General features: G+C 32.3%; 1 protein-coding gene and 1 long non-coding RNA gene across 4 annotated transcripts; both read left to right on the top strand.

The window, feature by feature from the left end:
• Positions 1 to 156: 156 nt before the first annotated feature.
• Positions 157 to 3,923, top strand: LOC128180796 (uncharacterized). Its single transcript, XR_008243254.1, has 2 exons — positions 157 to 1,307; positions 1,804 to 3,923. It is a non-coding gene; the product is annotated as an uncharacterized LOC128180796 (long non-coding RNA).
• A 4,403-nt stretch (positions 3,924 to 8,326) lies between these two features.
• Positions 8,327 to 15,596, top strand: LOC128179283 (monocarboxylate transporter 14-like). Of its 3 annotated transcripts, none has more exons than XM_052846670.1 (7): positions 8,327 to 8,869; positions 9,706 to 9,781; positions 10,329 to 10,521; positions 10,887 to 11,030; positions 11,476 to 11,619; positions 11,764 to 12,861; positions 13,190 to 15,596. In XM_052846670.1, exons 3-7 carry the CDS (start codon positions 10,389 to 10,391, stop codon positions 13,354 to 13,356), a joined length of 1,686 nt encoding a protein of 561 aa, XP_052702630.1. In that variant the 5' UTR covers positions 8,327 to 8,869; positions 9,706 to 9,781; positions 10,329 to 10,388; the 3' UTR covers positions 13,357 to 15,596. The 3 variants fall into 3 exon arrangements, with proteins under 3 accessions (XP_052702630.1, XP_052702632.1, XP_052702631.1); XM_052846672.1 differs by having other exon boundaries at positions 9,706 to 9,935; XM_052846671.1 differs by lacking the exon at positions 9,706 to 9,781.
• Positions 15,597 to 16,330: the final 734 nt, after the last annotated feature.

The raw sequence follows: 16,330 nt of genomic DNA, 5'->3' as shown, positions 1-16,330 counted from the left end.
AAATTATCCTTATGGGAAGGAAAATATAAATTGCAAAAATTAAGTGGAAATTTTGTTTCAAATCTGAGTTATTACGAAAATAATAATAAAGGAAATGCGTGTTTCAATCAGTTTAATAGCTTCGGGTTCGGCATCCGGTAAAATGATTCCAATCATCCTTATGGGAGGGCGAATATAAATTGCAGAAATAAAAGTTTGATCTGTATTCAAAGCGGAGAAAACCTTGAAACTGTAGAAAAAGGGGGGTGCATTTTTAAAAATCTTCTTCTCAAGAACTACCGAGGCAAATTCAACATAGTTTAGCATAAATTATCCTTATGGGAAGGAAAATATAAATTGCAAAAATTAAGTGGAAATTTTGTTTCAAATCTGAGTTATTACGAAAATAATAATAAAGGAAATGCGTGTTTCAATCAGTTTAATAGCTTCGGGTTAGGCATCCGGTAAAATGATTCCATACTTCTAAAACGAGGTTCTTTGTTTAAAGCAGCCATGACATTATACGAAAAAGGGTCGATCTGACTATGATGAATTTGCTTGTTGTGCAACAGTTCGCGTATGAAGGGAAATTTTGAAACATACAAAATATATTGGTGCCGATTTTGTGAAGTAAATTGAGGCTAAATATTTCAATGCGTTGACAGTTTTCACACATGACGTTGGTGTTAGCTTGTTCTGATTTTCGTTTCGTTCTCATTATGCTTTGTAACCTGGAAACTATCGTCTGTATTTCGTGATTTTTACGTATCAAATCAAACAGAGACTTCGGTAAATCAAACAGTTAACTGTTTACCTGCGCAAATTAAGCAAAATCGGATGTAGGGGACGGGTACTGAAATACAATTCATTCTATCGGTAATTCGGCATTATCTTTTGCGTAATGGTACATGTAGATTAATGCAATAGGTTTTGTTGAGATGCTCGGCATTTTTTCGAGTTTATTCAGTTTAAATAGAGTTTGATATCGCTGACGGAAATATGTAGGTATATACATGTATATATATATGATTCATTTCGAAAAAATAAATTGTGTTCTTTATTTGTTATACATGTAGTGCATGTTTCTTGTGTTTAATTGTTTACAATTTCTATTTACTAACCATATTTGAGTGTTAAGCTTCGAATTATAAGCAAGATACAGCGATTTGCTCACAATTCTATGTTTGTACACAGATCTTAAAAACTAAAGCTTAAAAAAGTAAAATATTTGTCAATATTTATTAAGAAAATTTTCAAAGTCTGTTCTTCCAGAAACCAACTTTAACAACTTATTGTATTGTAAACTTAACCTTTTTAGCTCACCTGAGGTGGGGCCACAATGGGGGGTCGAAGTTTAACAAATGAATATATAGAGTAAATCTTTAAAAATCTTCTCCTCAGAAACTAATCAGCCAGGAAAGCTGAAACTTGTGTGAAAGCATCATCAGTTAATGTAGATACAAATTTGTGAAAATCATGATCCCCGGAGGTAGGGTTGGGCCACAATGAAGGATCGAAGTTTTACATAGGAATATATAGAATAAATCTTTAAAAATCTTCTTCTCAGAAACTAATCGGCCAGGAAAGCTGACACTTGTGTGGAAGGATCCTCAGGTAGTGTAGATTCAAAGTTGTGAAAATCATGACCCCCGGGGTACGGTGAGGCCACAATGGGGGATCGAAGTTTAACATAGGAATATATAGAGTAAATCTTTAAAAATCTTCTTCTCAGAAACTAATCAGCCAGGAAAGCTGAAACTTGTGTGAAAGCATCCTCAGGTAGTGTAGATTCATAGTTGTGAAAATCATGGCCCCCGGGGGTAGGGTGGGGCCACAATGGGGGATCGAAGTTTAAAATAGGAATATATAGAGTAAATCTTTAAAAATCTTCTTCTTAGAAACTAATCAGCCAGGAAAGCTGACACTTTTGTGGATGCATCCTCAGGTAGTGTAAATTCATAGTTGTGAAAATCATGACCCCCGGGGGAAGGGTGGGGCCACAATCGGGGATCGAAGTTAAACATAGGAATATATAGAGTAAATCTTTAAAAATCTTCTTCTCAGAAACTAATCAGCCGGCAATGCTGAAACTTCTTTGGAAGCATCCTCAGGTAGTGTTGATTCAAAGTTGTGAAAATAATAACCCCTGGGGGTAGAATGGGGCCACAATGGGGGGTCGAAGTTTAACATATGATTAAATAGAGTAAATCTTTAAAAATCTTCTTCTCAGAAACTAATTAGCCAGGAAAGCTGAAACTTGTGTGGAAGCATCCTCAGGTAGTGTAGATTCAAATTTGTGAAAATCATAACCCTGGGGGTAGGTTTGGGCCACAATGGGAGGTCGATGTTTTAGATAGGAATAAACAGAGTAAATCTTTAAAAATCTTCTTCTCAGAAACTAATCAGCCAGGAAAGCTGAAACGTGTGTGAAAGCATCCTCAGGTAGTGTAGATTCATGGTTGTGAAAATCATGATCCCCAGGGGTAGGGTGGGGCCACAATGGGGGGGGGGGGTCAAAATTTAACAAAGGAATATATAGGGTAAATCTTTAAAAATCTTCTCAGAAACTAATCAGCCAGATGTTTCTTTATAATTGTTAAGACTTTGGCCCCAGGACAATTCTTTGGCCTCCCGAGAAGGTTCATAGTTTGATGTACGTTTATATCTAATATATAAACTATTGTTAAGGATCATTTTGAGAACTGCAATACTCAACATATGATAAGACTATAAAATCATCTTGTTAGAAAAGGGACTAATGATTATAAACATAAGAATATCCAGGGGAAAATGGATTTTATTTATACAGGATCTACATGTATTATTGTACATTGTCCAGATAGTTTGTATTATGACTCCATTAAGCTGATTTTATCATACCTATTGTTCCTCAGGTGAGCGATGTGGCCCATGGGCCTCTTGTTGAATCTCTGTTAAGTAATAAATATTGATAAGAATCTCTTTTTATATTTTTTACCAATATTGTTATCAATATTTGTTTTGATTTTATAGTTTGATGTGGATCTTTGTTTATATTTTAACAAATATTGATATATTTTTTTTTTATATTAAACAAATATTAAATGTAACCTTAGTGTAGCTACTATATATACATGTTCTTGTATACTCAGGCAAAACAAACAAAAAAGCATTAAATAGCAACTATATATATATATTGTCTCATAATGTGAATCTAAAACACATGTCACAATTTATTTTTTTATTACAGTTTTGTGATTTTCCTATACTTTTACCAAAACACAAAGAATTGCCTCAACCTTTTGTATTAGCCAAAAAAATTACATTTATATTTATACCTGCTTTCTTTCTACTACAATCCATATTATTTTAATGGTTTAATGTTTAACTTTTATTAGTGCCGTCTGGTTGGTCTAGTTTAAATGACAAAAAATGTGTCAAATATCTTCGTCAGTTGCTTTTATGATTTTTTTTGTGTTTAAATAGTCAAAATCCGGGGATGAACCTCAGCGGCTCTCAGATCCCATGTTGTATAAAATTATTTTGATAAAATGAAATATATCGGAAAGGACACTTGCCATTTGCAGCATGCACTTTATTTTGTGCCTAGCTGCTCCGCTTTGATAGGATAGAACATTTTTTTTACTATATGAATCTCTCATTTTGTTTCTTAGCATAGCATACTCTATAAAATGACACAAGTTAGCATGATAGGCGATCCATTTCAATGGAATAGAGTGGTGCTTGTATTTATGTGCTGATGTTTTTTTTTTTAATTTTATTTTTTATTCATGACTATTAGATTTACTTTAATGATGTTTTTTCAAGTCTTCAAAGGTGCTAGAATAAATAAAATGTAGATTTGAATGTTATTAGAAATGTATTATTTGGAAAAGGAAAAACAAAATAAATATGGTAGTTGTTTATACTTTAAATGTTGATTAATAAAATTTCATGTATCAGTTTTTTCAGTTGGTGATGTCAGCAAATTCATGTAAAGGTTAATAGTGCGTGCAATATGTGTGCTCATACGTTTATATAAATAAGGTACTGTCCTTTCCGATATATTTCATTTTATCAAATAAAATATACAACATTAGTCATGTTGTATATTTTATTTGATAAAATGAAATATATCGGTAAGGACAGTACCCCAGTCTTTAGCTCGAAGTATTATTATTTTTCTTAAGAAATGTTATTTCCTCATCAGTTGAAGTGAAAAAAATAATTGAACTGTCCCAACTAAATGACGTTTTACAGGCTTTTTTACCATCTTAAAATTAGTCGTAGCAGATAGTCAGATATATCTTGTTGGGGCTACAGAAATCAAGACGTTTTACATATATAATTTCTTCCTTTTTTTGTTTACAACGCATGCGTTGTAATAAAAGTTTTATTTATTTTTTTATACAAACATAACATCTGCGGTTAATCAAGGTGGCAATCTCTCTGAAATTTTTAATATTCAGAGGGGGTGTAGACAAGGAGATCCATTATCCCCTTATATATTCCTGATTTGTGCAGAAATTTTGGCAATACAAATTAGAAAAAATTAAAGGTATAACAGTGGGTAATATAGAAAAAAAGATTTCGCAACTTGCAGATGACACCTCGATTATCCTGGATGGAAGTGAAGAAAGTTTATTAGAAACCATTTCTACATTACATAGATTCTCGGAAATGTCCGGCTTGTGTATAAATTATTCAAAAACTCATACTGTATGGATAGGTTCCAAAAAATATAGTAATGATATACTTATTCCTAATAGCAACTTGAATTGGGGATCTACTAAATTCACCTTGCTTGGAATAAATTTTGATGTTGATTTGCTAAATATGCCTAGTATTAACTATGATCCAAAATTGGTTAAAATTAAGTCTATCCTTAAACAGTGGGAGAAAAGACATTTAACTCCCATTGGCAAGATTACAGTTATCAAGACATTAGTGCTACCTTTGTTGAATCATATACTAATGTCTATCCCAAACCCATCTGTCTTTTATTGTAAAGAATTAGAAAAGCTAATCTTTAAGATGATAAATATCAAAGCATTTATATCTTCCATGAAATTATTCTGGGTGAGACAACTTATTGTTGCAAACAGGGGGTTGAGTCAATTCATACTTAATTTTAATCAAAATAAATTTACATCATGTGGTATTGAATACATTAATATACTTTTGAAATCATTAAAAAACAAGTTCTGGATAGATGTGTTTAAAGCATGGGTTGATTTGCATAATATATTAGAGTCTGGCGCAATTGCAGACTCACCTTTATTTTATAACCCTTTGATCCATATTGGAGGGAAATCTTTTTTTAATAAACAACTATTTGATAATAATATTAGATACATCAATGATATCATTGAGGAAGATAGTACTTTTCTTAGTTTTGATAAGTTTTGTGATATGTATACGAATGTAAAGGTCAACTTTTTAGAATATGCAAGTTTAATCCATGCTGTGAAGACATACATCAGAAAATTGGGTGAAAACCAGACTTTAAGAAAATTAGCAAACCCGCTTATTAGAGAAAACATACATAAAGTTATGAAATGTAAAAAGTCCAAGTTTTTCTATAATATTTTAAACAATAATACCTCTGTGACAACAGGTAAAAGAAGGTGGAATGAATTATTATATATAGAGGACATGGAATGGAAATTAATCCATAAACTACCTTTCATAATAACAAAAATCTGTAAACTTCAATGGTTCCAATACAGAATAATAAACAAAATTTTAGCAACAAACCCTTTTTATTCAAAATTAAGAAAGTAAACTCTAAAATGTGTACCTTTTGTCACAAAGAAGAGGAAACTATAGAACATATACTGTGGGATTGTGAATGTGTTCAATCTTTTTTAGAAAATTTTTAACATTATTTAGATGAAAAAATCAATTTTCAGGTTACATTTACCAAGAAAACTTTCATTCTAGGCATTCTTGGTAAAAGCAAAGATATCCTTAATATCATTTTTCTTTGGTTAAAGTACTATATTTACACAGCAAGGTGTACCGAGAAACAGTTGAGTGTTTCTTATGCAATGTCGTCTTTAAAGCTCTTCTATGAAACACAGAAAGGACTATGTGCGGTATGGTCAAATATCTGCCCCCGATTTCAACCAATTTTTAAATAGTATCGTATGAAAATAAAATCTTCACAAATCATTGTATAGAGGATGTCTATAACTTTAATAATGATTTTAGTCATCATTGCTCATTCGCTGTGTATCTATGACGTCACCTAAATGGCCCAATTCCCGCAAATTTGCAAACAAATGAAAATATTCTCATTTTTGCTCTATATTTTGCATTCGGAAGTATAGAGCGCAGGTCTGCTCAAGTGCGATTTTAACATATGTTTTTCTTCAGATATTTATACACATTATACTAAAATATGGTACTTGAGCAAGCCTGCGCTCGATGTTTCCCAGTCGAAAAACCATCGGAAAACACCCATATTTTGCTTCAAAACATCAATTTATCAAAATAATGCAATATTCATGACGTCATTTCTACATTATGACGTCACTGTGGTGATAACCTTTTACACCTTTATTTCCAATATGATTTTAACTATCTTTCACCTTCTTTTAAAGCTCTTTCTAAAACTCTGATTTAGGGGGGCAAAAATTGCATAAAACCGCACTTAGTCCTTTATTTCTTATAAAAATGGTGAAAATGAGATTTTTGATACTCATTGGAACATCGGAATCCAATTTTTACTTGAATTCTCTCTCTCTCTCTCTCTCTCTCTCTCTCTTTCCGCTCTCTCTCTCAAAAAAAAATATTTTGCACCTCTGAATTATTATATTTAAAGCATCATAATCATGCATTGTATGTCTGCAGAATGTGTGAAATAAAAAAAAAACAAAAAAAAAAAAACAACAAAAAAAAACAACAAAAGTTTTATTTATATGAAGTGAATAGATTTGTGTAAATTTTATAAGCGAATCGTAATGTCAGACCTGCACTATATGCATCGTTCAGTTTTGTGATTTTACCTGACCAAGACCATCAATGTCTGCCAATGAAAATTAATACATATATGTAATAATATTATTACAATGAATTTTCCTATACGTAAGCAAAATGTTTTAATATTTCATGATAGAAAAGAGCTTTCAAACATTGCTGAGGATGGAAGCAAATTTTAAATGTGAGGAAGGCTTTGGTTTAAAAATTGTTTTTGTTTTAAAACTGTTTTTACGGCGATTTCATTCACACGTCAAGATGATCACTGTCTTGTATGCTTTTAGTCACAAGCTTACGTGAAATTAGAAAATCTTGTTTACAGATAGCCAAAGGATTCTAAAAGCATGTCATTATAACATTTTTAGGGATTTCGACATTGTAGCTTTAAATTAAAGGGACTTGGACATGATTTGAGATCAAAAATATATTTCTATTTTTCATGTATAAAATGGTTAATTGGTAAATTTTAAATGATTGACCAAAGTATTGAATGTTAAAGTCAAGTTACAAGCAAGATACAGAGGTAATAATTGGTTGTTATGTAAACAAAGCTCGAGTCTTATAGTTGTTTACAAAATATGTAATGTAGAGATTTACCATTTCATAGACAAAAATGACATGTAAAAAACAATTTAAACTAACTCAATATTTTCATAAATACAAGTATCAACAAAAGAAAGATACTTTCTATTGAAACTTACACCAATACAACACATATGTAAAAAATGACAATATTCGAGCTTTGTTTACAAAACAAAGAATTACGAACTCTGTATCTTGCTAATAACTTGATATTTGACTTTCAAATTTTGACATAGCATTAAAAACTTCTATATTTATCAGTATAAACATTGAAAATAGAAATATAAAATTTGAAAATTTGAAGTCAAATCGTGTCCAAGTTCCTTTAACATCCTTTAGAAGATCCGATTTGATGTTCCTAAGCCTTGTGCAAGAGGTGCTATTTTGACACGTTTTAAATTCCAATAGATGAGGCCACCGTGACACACTATTTGAGTGCGATACAATTTTCTATTAAAATGGTTGGAATCATGGTCATTTTCAAAAAACAGTGGGTCATATGCATTTAGATATCCAGCAATGTTGAGAGAGAGAGAGAGAAAGAGAGAGAGAGAGAGAGAGAGAGAGAGAGAGAGAGAGAGAGAGAGAGAGAGAGAGAGTTTAGGTCGTCGAGGTACCTCCATAATATGACACAGTATAATTCAAATTTAATAATAAAATTAAATCATTTTACGTCTTTAAGTGTCAGAAAGAGCAGAATAATAACACCCTCTCCCAATGACTACTTACTTGATAGAGGCAAATCTGGTCACAAGTCATGCATCGATTGTCATGCTTTTTGCAATTTTAAAAATCATAAGCTTATCATAAAAATCGAATGTTTAAAATTAACCCATCATGGTAACAGAACTATAGTTCGCGTAAGTTTTATTCTTTGTTTTTTCACTGGTTAATATTTGTGTGTTATATCTGATTTCCAACTGTTTTACATTTGTCTTTCTGTGATAATAATGGCTTAACCAACTTGAGCAATCATAATGTATAAACATATGTCCTTACCATTGGTATTAAGATCTGGCACTTATATTTTGTGACCTAAACACTGTATATGGCAAGTGTTCTGTCCCACATATTTTGCCCTGTGTCTGTAAGCACGTGCATGTACATGCATACATACTATAAATATGTAATTATAACCTGCATACTTAACTGCTTGCTTGAATTATACATATTCCTAGAGTCTGTATGGTTGATGGAACTTGTGTAGATAGAAGGATGCAAAAAGAAAAGAATCGTGTCCATTACAGCCATGAAGAGCTGAACAGAGGTTGACAGACAGGGGTCAAGGACATCCCACCAGTTCACAACGTTCCAGTGGATCGAGACTGGGCCTGGGTCATTTTGTTTAGTAAGTACATAAATGTTTGTATCTTTGACAATATCACTCAGCATCCATTGATTGACAGACTTCGTTGAACTAATGGTTTTGATTGAACAGAACACATTTAATGTCCAAGCTGGAATCTCTCAGCTATCTATATGTTTAGCCCCCTCCTACTTATTCAGAAAGCTGTTGAAATTTGTTTATTGTCAGAAGTTTGGTTTGTTCCGCATTTTGTTAAATAAGTACAGCAATTAAGTAATTTCTCTTATGGTTTTCCTATGATGATAAGCCTGTTAATTAGCAATTCATGCTCTCTGCGAAGAATTTGAGATGGGATTAGTTTCATCCTTTTTAACATGTGTCACTGAAAATAGAGGAACTCACGAAGCATCAATATTCTTTTCATGTGTCTCTATGAAATCTAAAAAAGATGATTAATATTTAAATATAAAAAAATTAATAATAATAATTATAAGATAAACAAAACACAAACAAAACAAAAAACAATGTATTATATAAACTGTAAGTATTTTCTGTTATTTACTTACAGGCGTCCATTTGTTATCGATATACTAGAGAGTAGAATAAATGCATTTTTGCTTCTGGGCTATTGTGCAAAGATTGAAGCAATTTTGTTATACAGTTCAAGCGCATTTATTAAAGATAGAGAGACAATTTGGAATACTTAATAACTATTTGTAAGTTTTGATAAACAGTCGAATTTAGATGTTTTGGTGAAATTTTTATATAATCGTTTGGTTATTAGATATGAAATGGCCACAACATCTTGTTTAATAAATCCTCATTGGTGTCAAAATCTCAGTAAACATACATCTGTAGCAAATGCAACTGTTTTGTAGAGCATGACTTAGTTGTCCTAGACCGGCGACACACTTATGCTGCATCGCGTAAGGCGTCCTTTCAGAGATCAAGGAGGTATTTGACAACGTATTCTATTTGACAAAGCGACGTTATCATTAGTTTGCTACCTCTTTTTGCCAACTAAAAAAGTAACAACGGTCTAGACAATATTTCGACGAGCTTAGATAACGCTAGAATCAGTGAGGTCGAATTTAACAGCTGTATGGAGGTATGATCATCAGTGCAATTTACTGTAGGTAAAATTTTCTTGTACCCCTATGTGTGTCCAATAAAAACAGATTTATGACTACTGCCTTACAGGACAACGACAAAACGTAATGATTGAGGTGTCTTTTGTCACTCTATTCATTTCAATGATATATACACACACACACACACACACACACACACACACACACACACACACACACACACACACACACACCAGATACTAGTGTATTAATATATTTTTTGCCAATGGTTATCTATATTTTGTGATTAAACACTGGGTATGGTAAATGATCTGTACCAGCTTAAGTTTCGCTATCAGCACATACAAGTACATGTACATGTATGTATACACTGTATATCATATACCAATCATTTATTTTGTTATTACAAGGATGAGTAATTACCTCCAAGAGTTCGTATGGTTAATTAGGAAACATACGTAAATAAAAGTATGCAAAACAAAGAAAACCGTGTTCATGGCGACCATGAAGAACTGGACAGGTGTAGAGGGTCAGGGGTCAAGGACAGCCCACCAGTTTACGATGTTCCAGTGGACCGAGACTGGGCCTGGGTCATTTTGTTCAGTAAGTACAATATTGTTTGTATCTCTGACAATTTCACTCTGTATTTATTCAGTTTTTCTGTCATTGGCTCTGTTGAACCCACGGTTTGATTGAACAGGACACTCCTAATGGCCTCTAGCTGTAAAATCTCGGTTGTCTGTCTTGTTTCCTGGTACTGATTCAGACAGCTTTTAAAACCTGTTTGTAGTCAGAAGTTCTAATTGTGCCCAATTCATTTTTTATAAACATCCTATTCGAACAAAACATGTATTTTTTTAATCAACCAGCAGAATAGATTAGATAGTAGGTTTAGCAGCGTTGTCACTCTCCATTATCTCTCATTCATAATATCACATACATAGGTTTGATTTCTTTCCTATTTTCAGGTACTACCACCATTGGCATTTTTGTGATTGGAGGGATTAAATCCTTCGGGATCCTTCTGATGGAGTTTGGTCAAGTTTACCAGATTTCCAAGAGTCAGCTGACCCTTGTTCAATCAATCACTGGATTCTCCTTTTATTTACTAAGTAAGCTGTCAAATAAATCATCTATTTTGTCAGGATGAAAAGTACACCAAACACAACCTACAAATTCTTGTTCATATTAGTAGAAGGAATTAGAAGAAGGAAAAAAGTATATAAAGTGCCATTGACCTAGTCAATGGAACTTGATCTTGCAAATGATTTGAGTGCTAAAACTATGTTATTTGAGCATTTTATCAAAGCTAAAGTGGGTTCAATCTCATGGCATGCACAATACTAACAGTTTAAAAGCTGGTGTTTTCTTTAGCTATTGTGTATTAGAGTTAATTTTTTAATAACCCACGATTGTATGTAAATTTTAAAGGTACATGGTGTTGAAGGAAGGAATTTGATTTTATAAAGAGTATGATCCATATTTGATTAAGCTGATTTAGGTTCTGTCCTGGATAGGCTTTGTATTGTATCTTAAAACTATATACTTTTATTTCAGGTCCATTTTCCATTTGGTTATGTGATCGTTATACTCACCAAAAAGTTATTTTTGTTGGAGGTCTGTTTTCAAGCACAGGATTAATTCTCAGTTCTTTTGCACCTTCCATAGAAGTAATGTATATTACTTATGGGATACTTACAGGTATACTTATGTTTACACATAATTTACCATTCCATACTTAACTATCAATGATTTTCTCCCCTCAAAATATTAATCAAAACTTAGGTTATGTTCACCAGTATTAAATAGCACATCACGAGTATCCCGATGACACTTGTGTTGTAGGTTTTGGCTTTGGACTCAGCTATCCACCAAGTGTTGTCATTAGTACACGCCACTTTAACAAAAGAAGAGGAATGGCAAACGGAATTAACATGGCAGGGTCTGCAATGGGGAGCATATGTGTGCCGATTCTGATGCAGGTTCTGATTGATAGCTATGGTTTAAAGGGTTGTATGCTGATTTTAGGATCAATCATGGGACATATATGTCCATGTGCTTTATTGCTTAGACCAGCACATAAGTACCCACTAGTACAGAAAGAGACTGAGCAACTGCTTTCAGATGAAAACTTTGAGAAAAATCTGGATAATCATCACGGCTCTCATGAAATGACAGAACAAGGATTACCAGAAGATAAAGATTCAAACACAAAGGATGCTCAAAGGGGAGATCATGAAGTTAAGTTACAATTGTTAAGGGATTCAGAGTACAATAGCCAGTCTTCTCTGACAACTACACGACATCACAAATCATCTGAGAGCGGGTCATGGGGGACTAGTATTACAACAACAGCACATATTTCACTGTCCAGTCAAAACATTCCAAATGAGATTCTGCTAGTAGATGATATCTCGCATCATAACTTCAAAAAAGGCAAAAATGAAATAGTTACGTGCTGTGAATTTCTTCAATACTTAAACTTCAGTCTCTTCAAAAGTGTAAGTTTTTCTTTGATAATGTTAAGTATTTTCTTTTTGATGTACAGTTACCACTCAATTTTCATTATTCTCCCGTCTTATGGGCGAGAACAAGGCCTTATGATCCATCAGAGCATGTTTCTGATTCCTGCGTTTGGCGGTGTTGATGTCATGGGTCGTTTAATCGCTGGGTTTATCAATGACAAATGTGTCCTACGGAGGAGAGAGATTTTCATCCTGTACATCTTAATTCACGGTGTTGGATACCTCCTTGTTCCAATTTTCCAGGATTTTATCAGCATTTTGTCTTGGTGTATGGCATTTGGAATTTTTACTGGAGGGTTCAATGGGACATTTGTGATCATACTTGTGGATTGTGTTGGGATAGAACAATTGTCAAGTGCATGGAGCTTCACCTGTCTTGTTGTTTCAATCTCCATGCTGATAAATCCAGTGCTCTCAGGTAATTTGTTGATTTGTAAATTAAGAAAGAATTTCATCGCTACAAATTATTTCTAAAATGTAAATATTAGCCTTTCTCCATCATAAGTCTATACTTTTAACTTATTCAGGTCCTTCTTATGATACAGTAATCAAATAAAGTTATTTTTAACCACACCATCTTTAACAATATGCATGTTAATTACAGCTAGACAAAATCTCTATAAATGATTATGTTACAGGGATTTGAAATCTTCATTAGTTCCCAGAAGTTCAGCAGGTTGATTAATAGAAATGTTTTGAGATGAGTTTTAACAGATTGAGATATCGATGTTTTCGTTTTTGGATAGGTGGACTCAAAGACATTACTGGATCTTGGTCAGCCTCCATGAGGGTGGCTGGTTCTTTTGCCATTATAGCAGTCTGTCTTCTGGTGATAGAGAACGTCATATCGAGGGACCAGAGGAGGAAAGGAAATATCGAAAAAGAAGCCCAGCGTGAGGAAAAAGAAGTCTAGTTTGGTGAAAAGGAAGGCTAATATATGATGAAACGTCTCTTGAATTCTTGGTTTTAGAAGATGCCATGAAATAGACTTAGTCATTCATACATATGAAGTGTTTGTTTTGGGTCAGACATTTAATTACAATATTACTTGCCTAAATTTGATTTTTTATTAATCACAATTTACATATTTTTGTTCTTGTTGTTTTCAGTTACTTTGAAGTTTTAAATTACAATGTCCTTTCAAAATTTTGATATATGAGCAGCATTTAGTAAGGTGATCTTAGTCTTATTGTTCAATAATCAAACTTCACATGGTAGTATCTATTTAAGGGGGATGTGAGGCCATCTTGTACATTTGAGGATACGAATGTAAAGATATCTTGAACTGGCCTTTTCTACCCGAAACTGACCAAAACTGTTGCCAAAAGATATAAAAGCAATAAATTTGAGATTCTACATATGTACCTGTTGTTTTGTATGAAAATTATGCATACAAGAATAGGACGATACCTTTATAATCACTTAAAACAGCTGCCCAACTGCGCAGCTACATACTTAATTTGAAGATTTAAATTTCTGAACAAATATGTAGGGGTTCGTTTGTGTCCTCTCGACGACCGTTTGTTGAGAAAAAGTTTGAGTCTTGCACATTGATTTAAGTTGTAACTTTGCGTCTTAATATGGTAGACTATTTTTATCAGTCGGCATGGGATCTATTTTTAGAACAAGAAAAAGCCAGTCTTCACTTAGAACTCATATGTCTTTGGAGACACATTGATGTTATATTTTCAAAAAAATAAAAAAAAAATAAATGTCAATTCAAAACAATCTGATGTGCATCTGTATAACTGTCCCATTTTTGTTTTATGGGGATTTTTTTCGATAAGTAAAAATTAAAGTAATCTTTTACGTTATATTTCTATGAAAATCTATCTTTTAGTAGCTCCATAAACACTGAGAAATATATCTTGTGGTTTTTGAGCCCCATTTTAAGAATAGTGTACCCTTCTTTGAGACAAAGTTAGAATTTAGATATTGGTAAGCAGGCTTAGCCCTTTTTTCTCAACAAATTGTAGAGAGGACACCAATGACCCCCCTTCATATTTTTTTTTTGCATTTTTAAATCTTTAAAAAAAGTCTGTAGTTGTGCAGTTCAACAGCTGTTCTATTTAATTAAAAAGGCATTGTCTTGTTCTAGTATGCTTACTTTTGAAATTAAATTACATGTTGGACTTCATATTATTGCTTTTACATTTTTGGTAACATTTTTGGTCAGTTTCAGACAGAAACAAGCCAGTTTTCGATATTTTTATATTCTTATCCTCAAATGTACAAGATGGCCGCACATCCCACTTAATTTCATTGTGCCATGTTGAGTGTTTTACTTATATGTGAAGGATGGAAATGCAATATGTACAGGAACGTCCCCCAATGTTGAATAGTTAATTCAATCATTTAACACAGCTTGTTTCACAAAATCATCCGTTATTCTAAAACAATTCACACATTGTGGTGGTTTACTGTTGTATATTCAGAATCATCTTTTTCACAGTTTTTGCCTGCAGAATTTCTGTTTGTATTAAAGTAAATGTATTGATATAAACACAAAGTATCAAAATGAATAACTGATTTCCAATATACTTTATTATTGAAGTGATCAATATAATTGAGTGAATTATCATATTTTATTTCCAAACATTCAACAGACCATGAAAAATGTGAATTAACTATACTGTTGTATTCCCTAAATACACAGGTAGAAATTTTGGGTATGGAATAGATTAATAAACTGGTATATATACATGTATTCTACTGTTTATATGTGCTTAGAATATTCTAACACAGTCTAACAAAACAAATGTTTACATGCAAAATTAGAAAAACTGTATCAAGAGGAAGAAATAAAATCACCCTTAGCTGGTGTCCAGAAATGTAAAAAAAAAAGCAGATTGTATTAAGTGCTGCAATTCTATCCATTAGCAAAGAATGAAACTTTGTTTATATTTTAACATTATTGTGAAGATTTCATAAATATTGAATAAGAAAATTGAATATATAAACTAGATGAATCTCTCATTTATATTTCTTAACATACATGTACACTTTTAGGTAACACAAGTTAGCCTGAAAGCAATTCATTAATAGTATATAAATGAAGCTTGTTTTCTAGGTCCTGCTGTTTTGAACCTTTTTCTTTATTCATTACTTTTAGAATTAATTTGTTTTCTTTCTGTCTTAAAATGCGTAAGTATACATGAAATATTAATTTCAATGTTTTTAAAAATGTGTTATTAAAAATGAAATATAAAACACAAATAAAATGGATATTGTTTAATTAGAAAGAATAAATATTTAGTTGGTGATGTCTGCAAGTTATACGTCAATGTTTAAAAATATTTATTATTAAAAGAATATTGCTTATAAGTTTTCAAGATTAGGATGCTACGGCCCCCAGATTGAATTATCATTATCTAACAAATAACATTATTTGTTGATCAAGTGAAATTAAAAAGAAATGATATATGGTAGTCCTAATTAGCTTCCATTTCACAATTTCGGTATTTGCAGATGTATTATGTATATAATTACCACACATTTCCATACATAGATAAACGTATATTATTACCACACATTTTCATATATAGATATTATTGAACATGGCTGATATCTTAAGTTTTAAAAAAAAATTATATGACATGCAAGTTATATTTTGTGCAGACTGTACATACCAATGTGGTTTACAATTTATAGCACATTTTAGCGTAGTAATGAAAATTCTGATTAAATTAAACGACCAAAAAGATTTGCAAAATTTTACCGATTCGAAACATGACTTTGTTTGTGATTTTCGTAGGCTCAGGCCATCGATGTTAGACAATGACAAACTAGAGTTATCGAACCTTGCTGAGGATTGGACAGTTTGCTGAGTCTAATTTTAAATGTTGACGGCTTAAGTTTTTAAAGATTTTTAATGGGGATTGGGGTAG

The sequence above is a fragment of the Crassostrea angulata genome, chromosome 4 (genome assembly GCF_025612915.1).
Source record: "Crassostrea angulata isolate pt1a10 chromosome 4, ASM2561291v2, whole genome shotgun sequence".
Taxonomy (NCBI): Eukaryota; Metazoa; Mollusca; class Bivalvia; order Ostreida; family Ostreidae; genus Magallana; species Magallana angulata.
The sequence above is the reverse complement of the archived record's forward strand: the minus strand, read 5'-3'. Positions and strand labels throughout refer to the sequence as shown.

Bases quoted from the DNA above. Each gene is read 5' to 3' on its own strand.
- LOC128179283 (XM_052846671.1), top strand. From the start codon at position 10,389: ATGCAAAACAAAGAAAACCGTGTTCATGGCGACCATGAAGAACTGGAC. The intron at 11,031-11,475 runs GTAAGCTGTCAA...CTTTTATTTCAG, and splicing joins ATTCTCCTTTTATTTACTAA to GTCCATTTTCCATTTGGTTA. The intron at 12,862-13,189 runs GTAATTTGTTGA...GTTTTTGGATAG, and splicing joins GATAAATCCAGTGCTCTCAG to GTGGACTCAAAGACATTACT.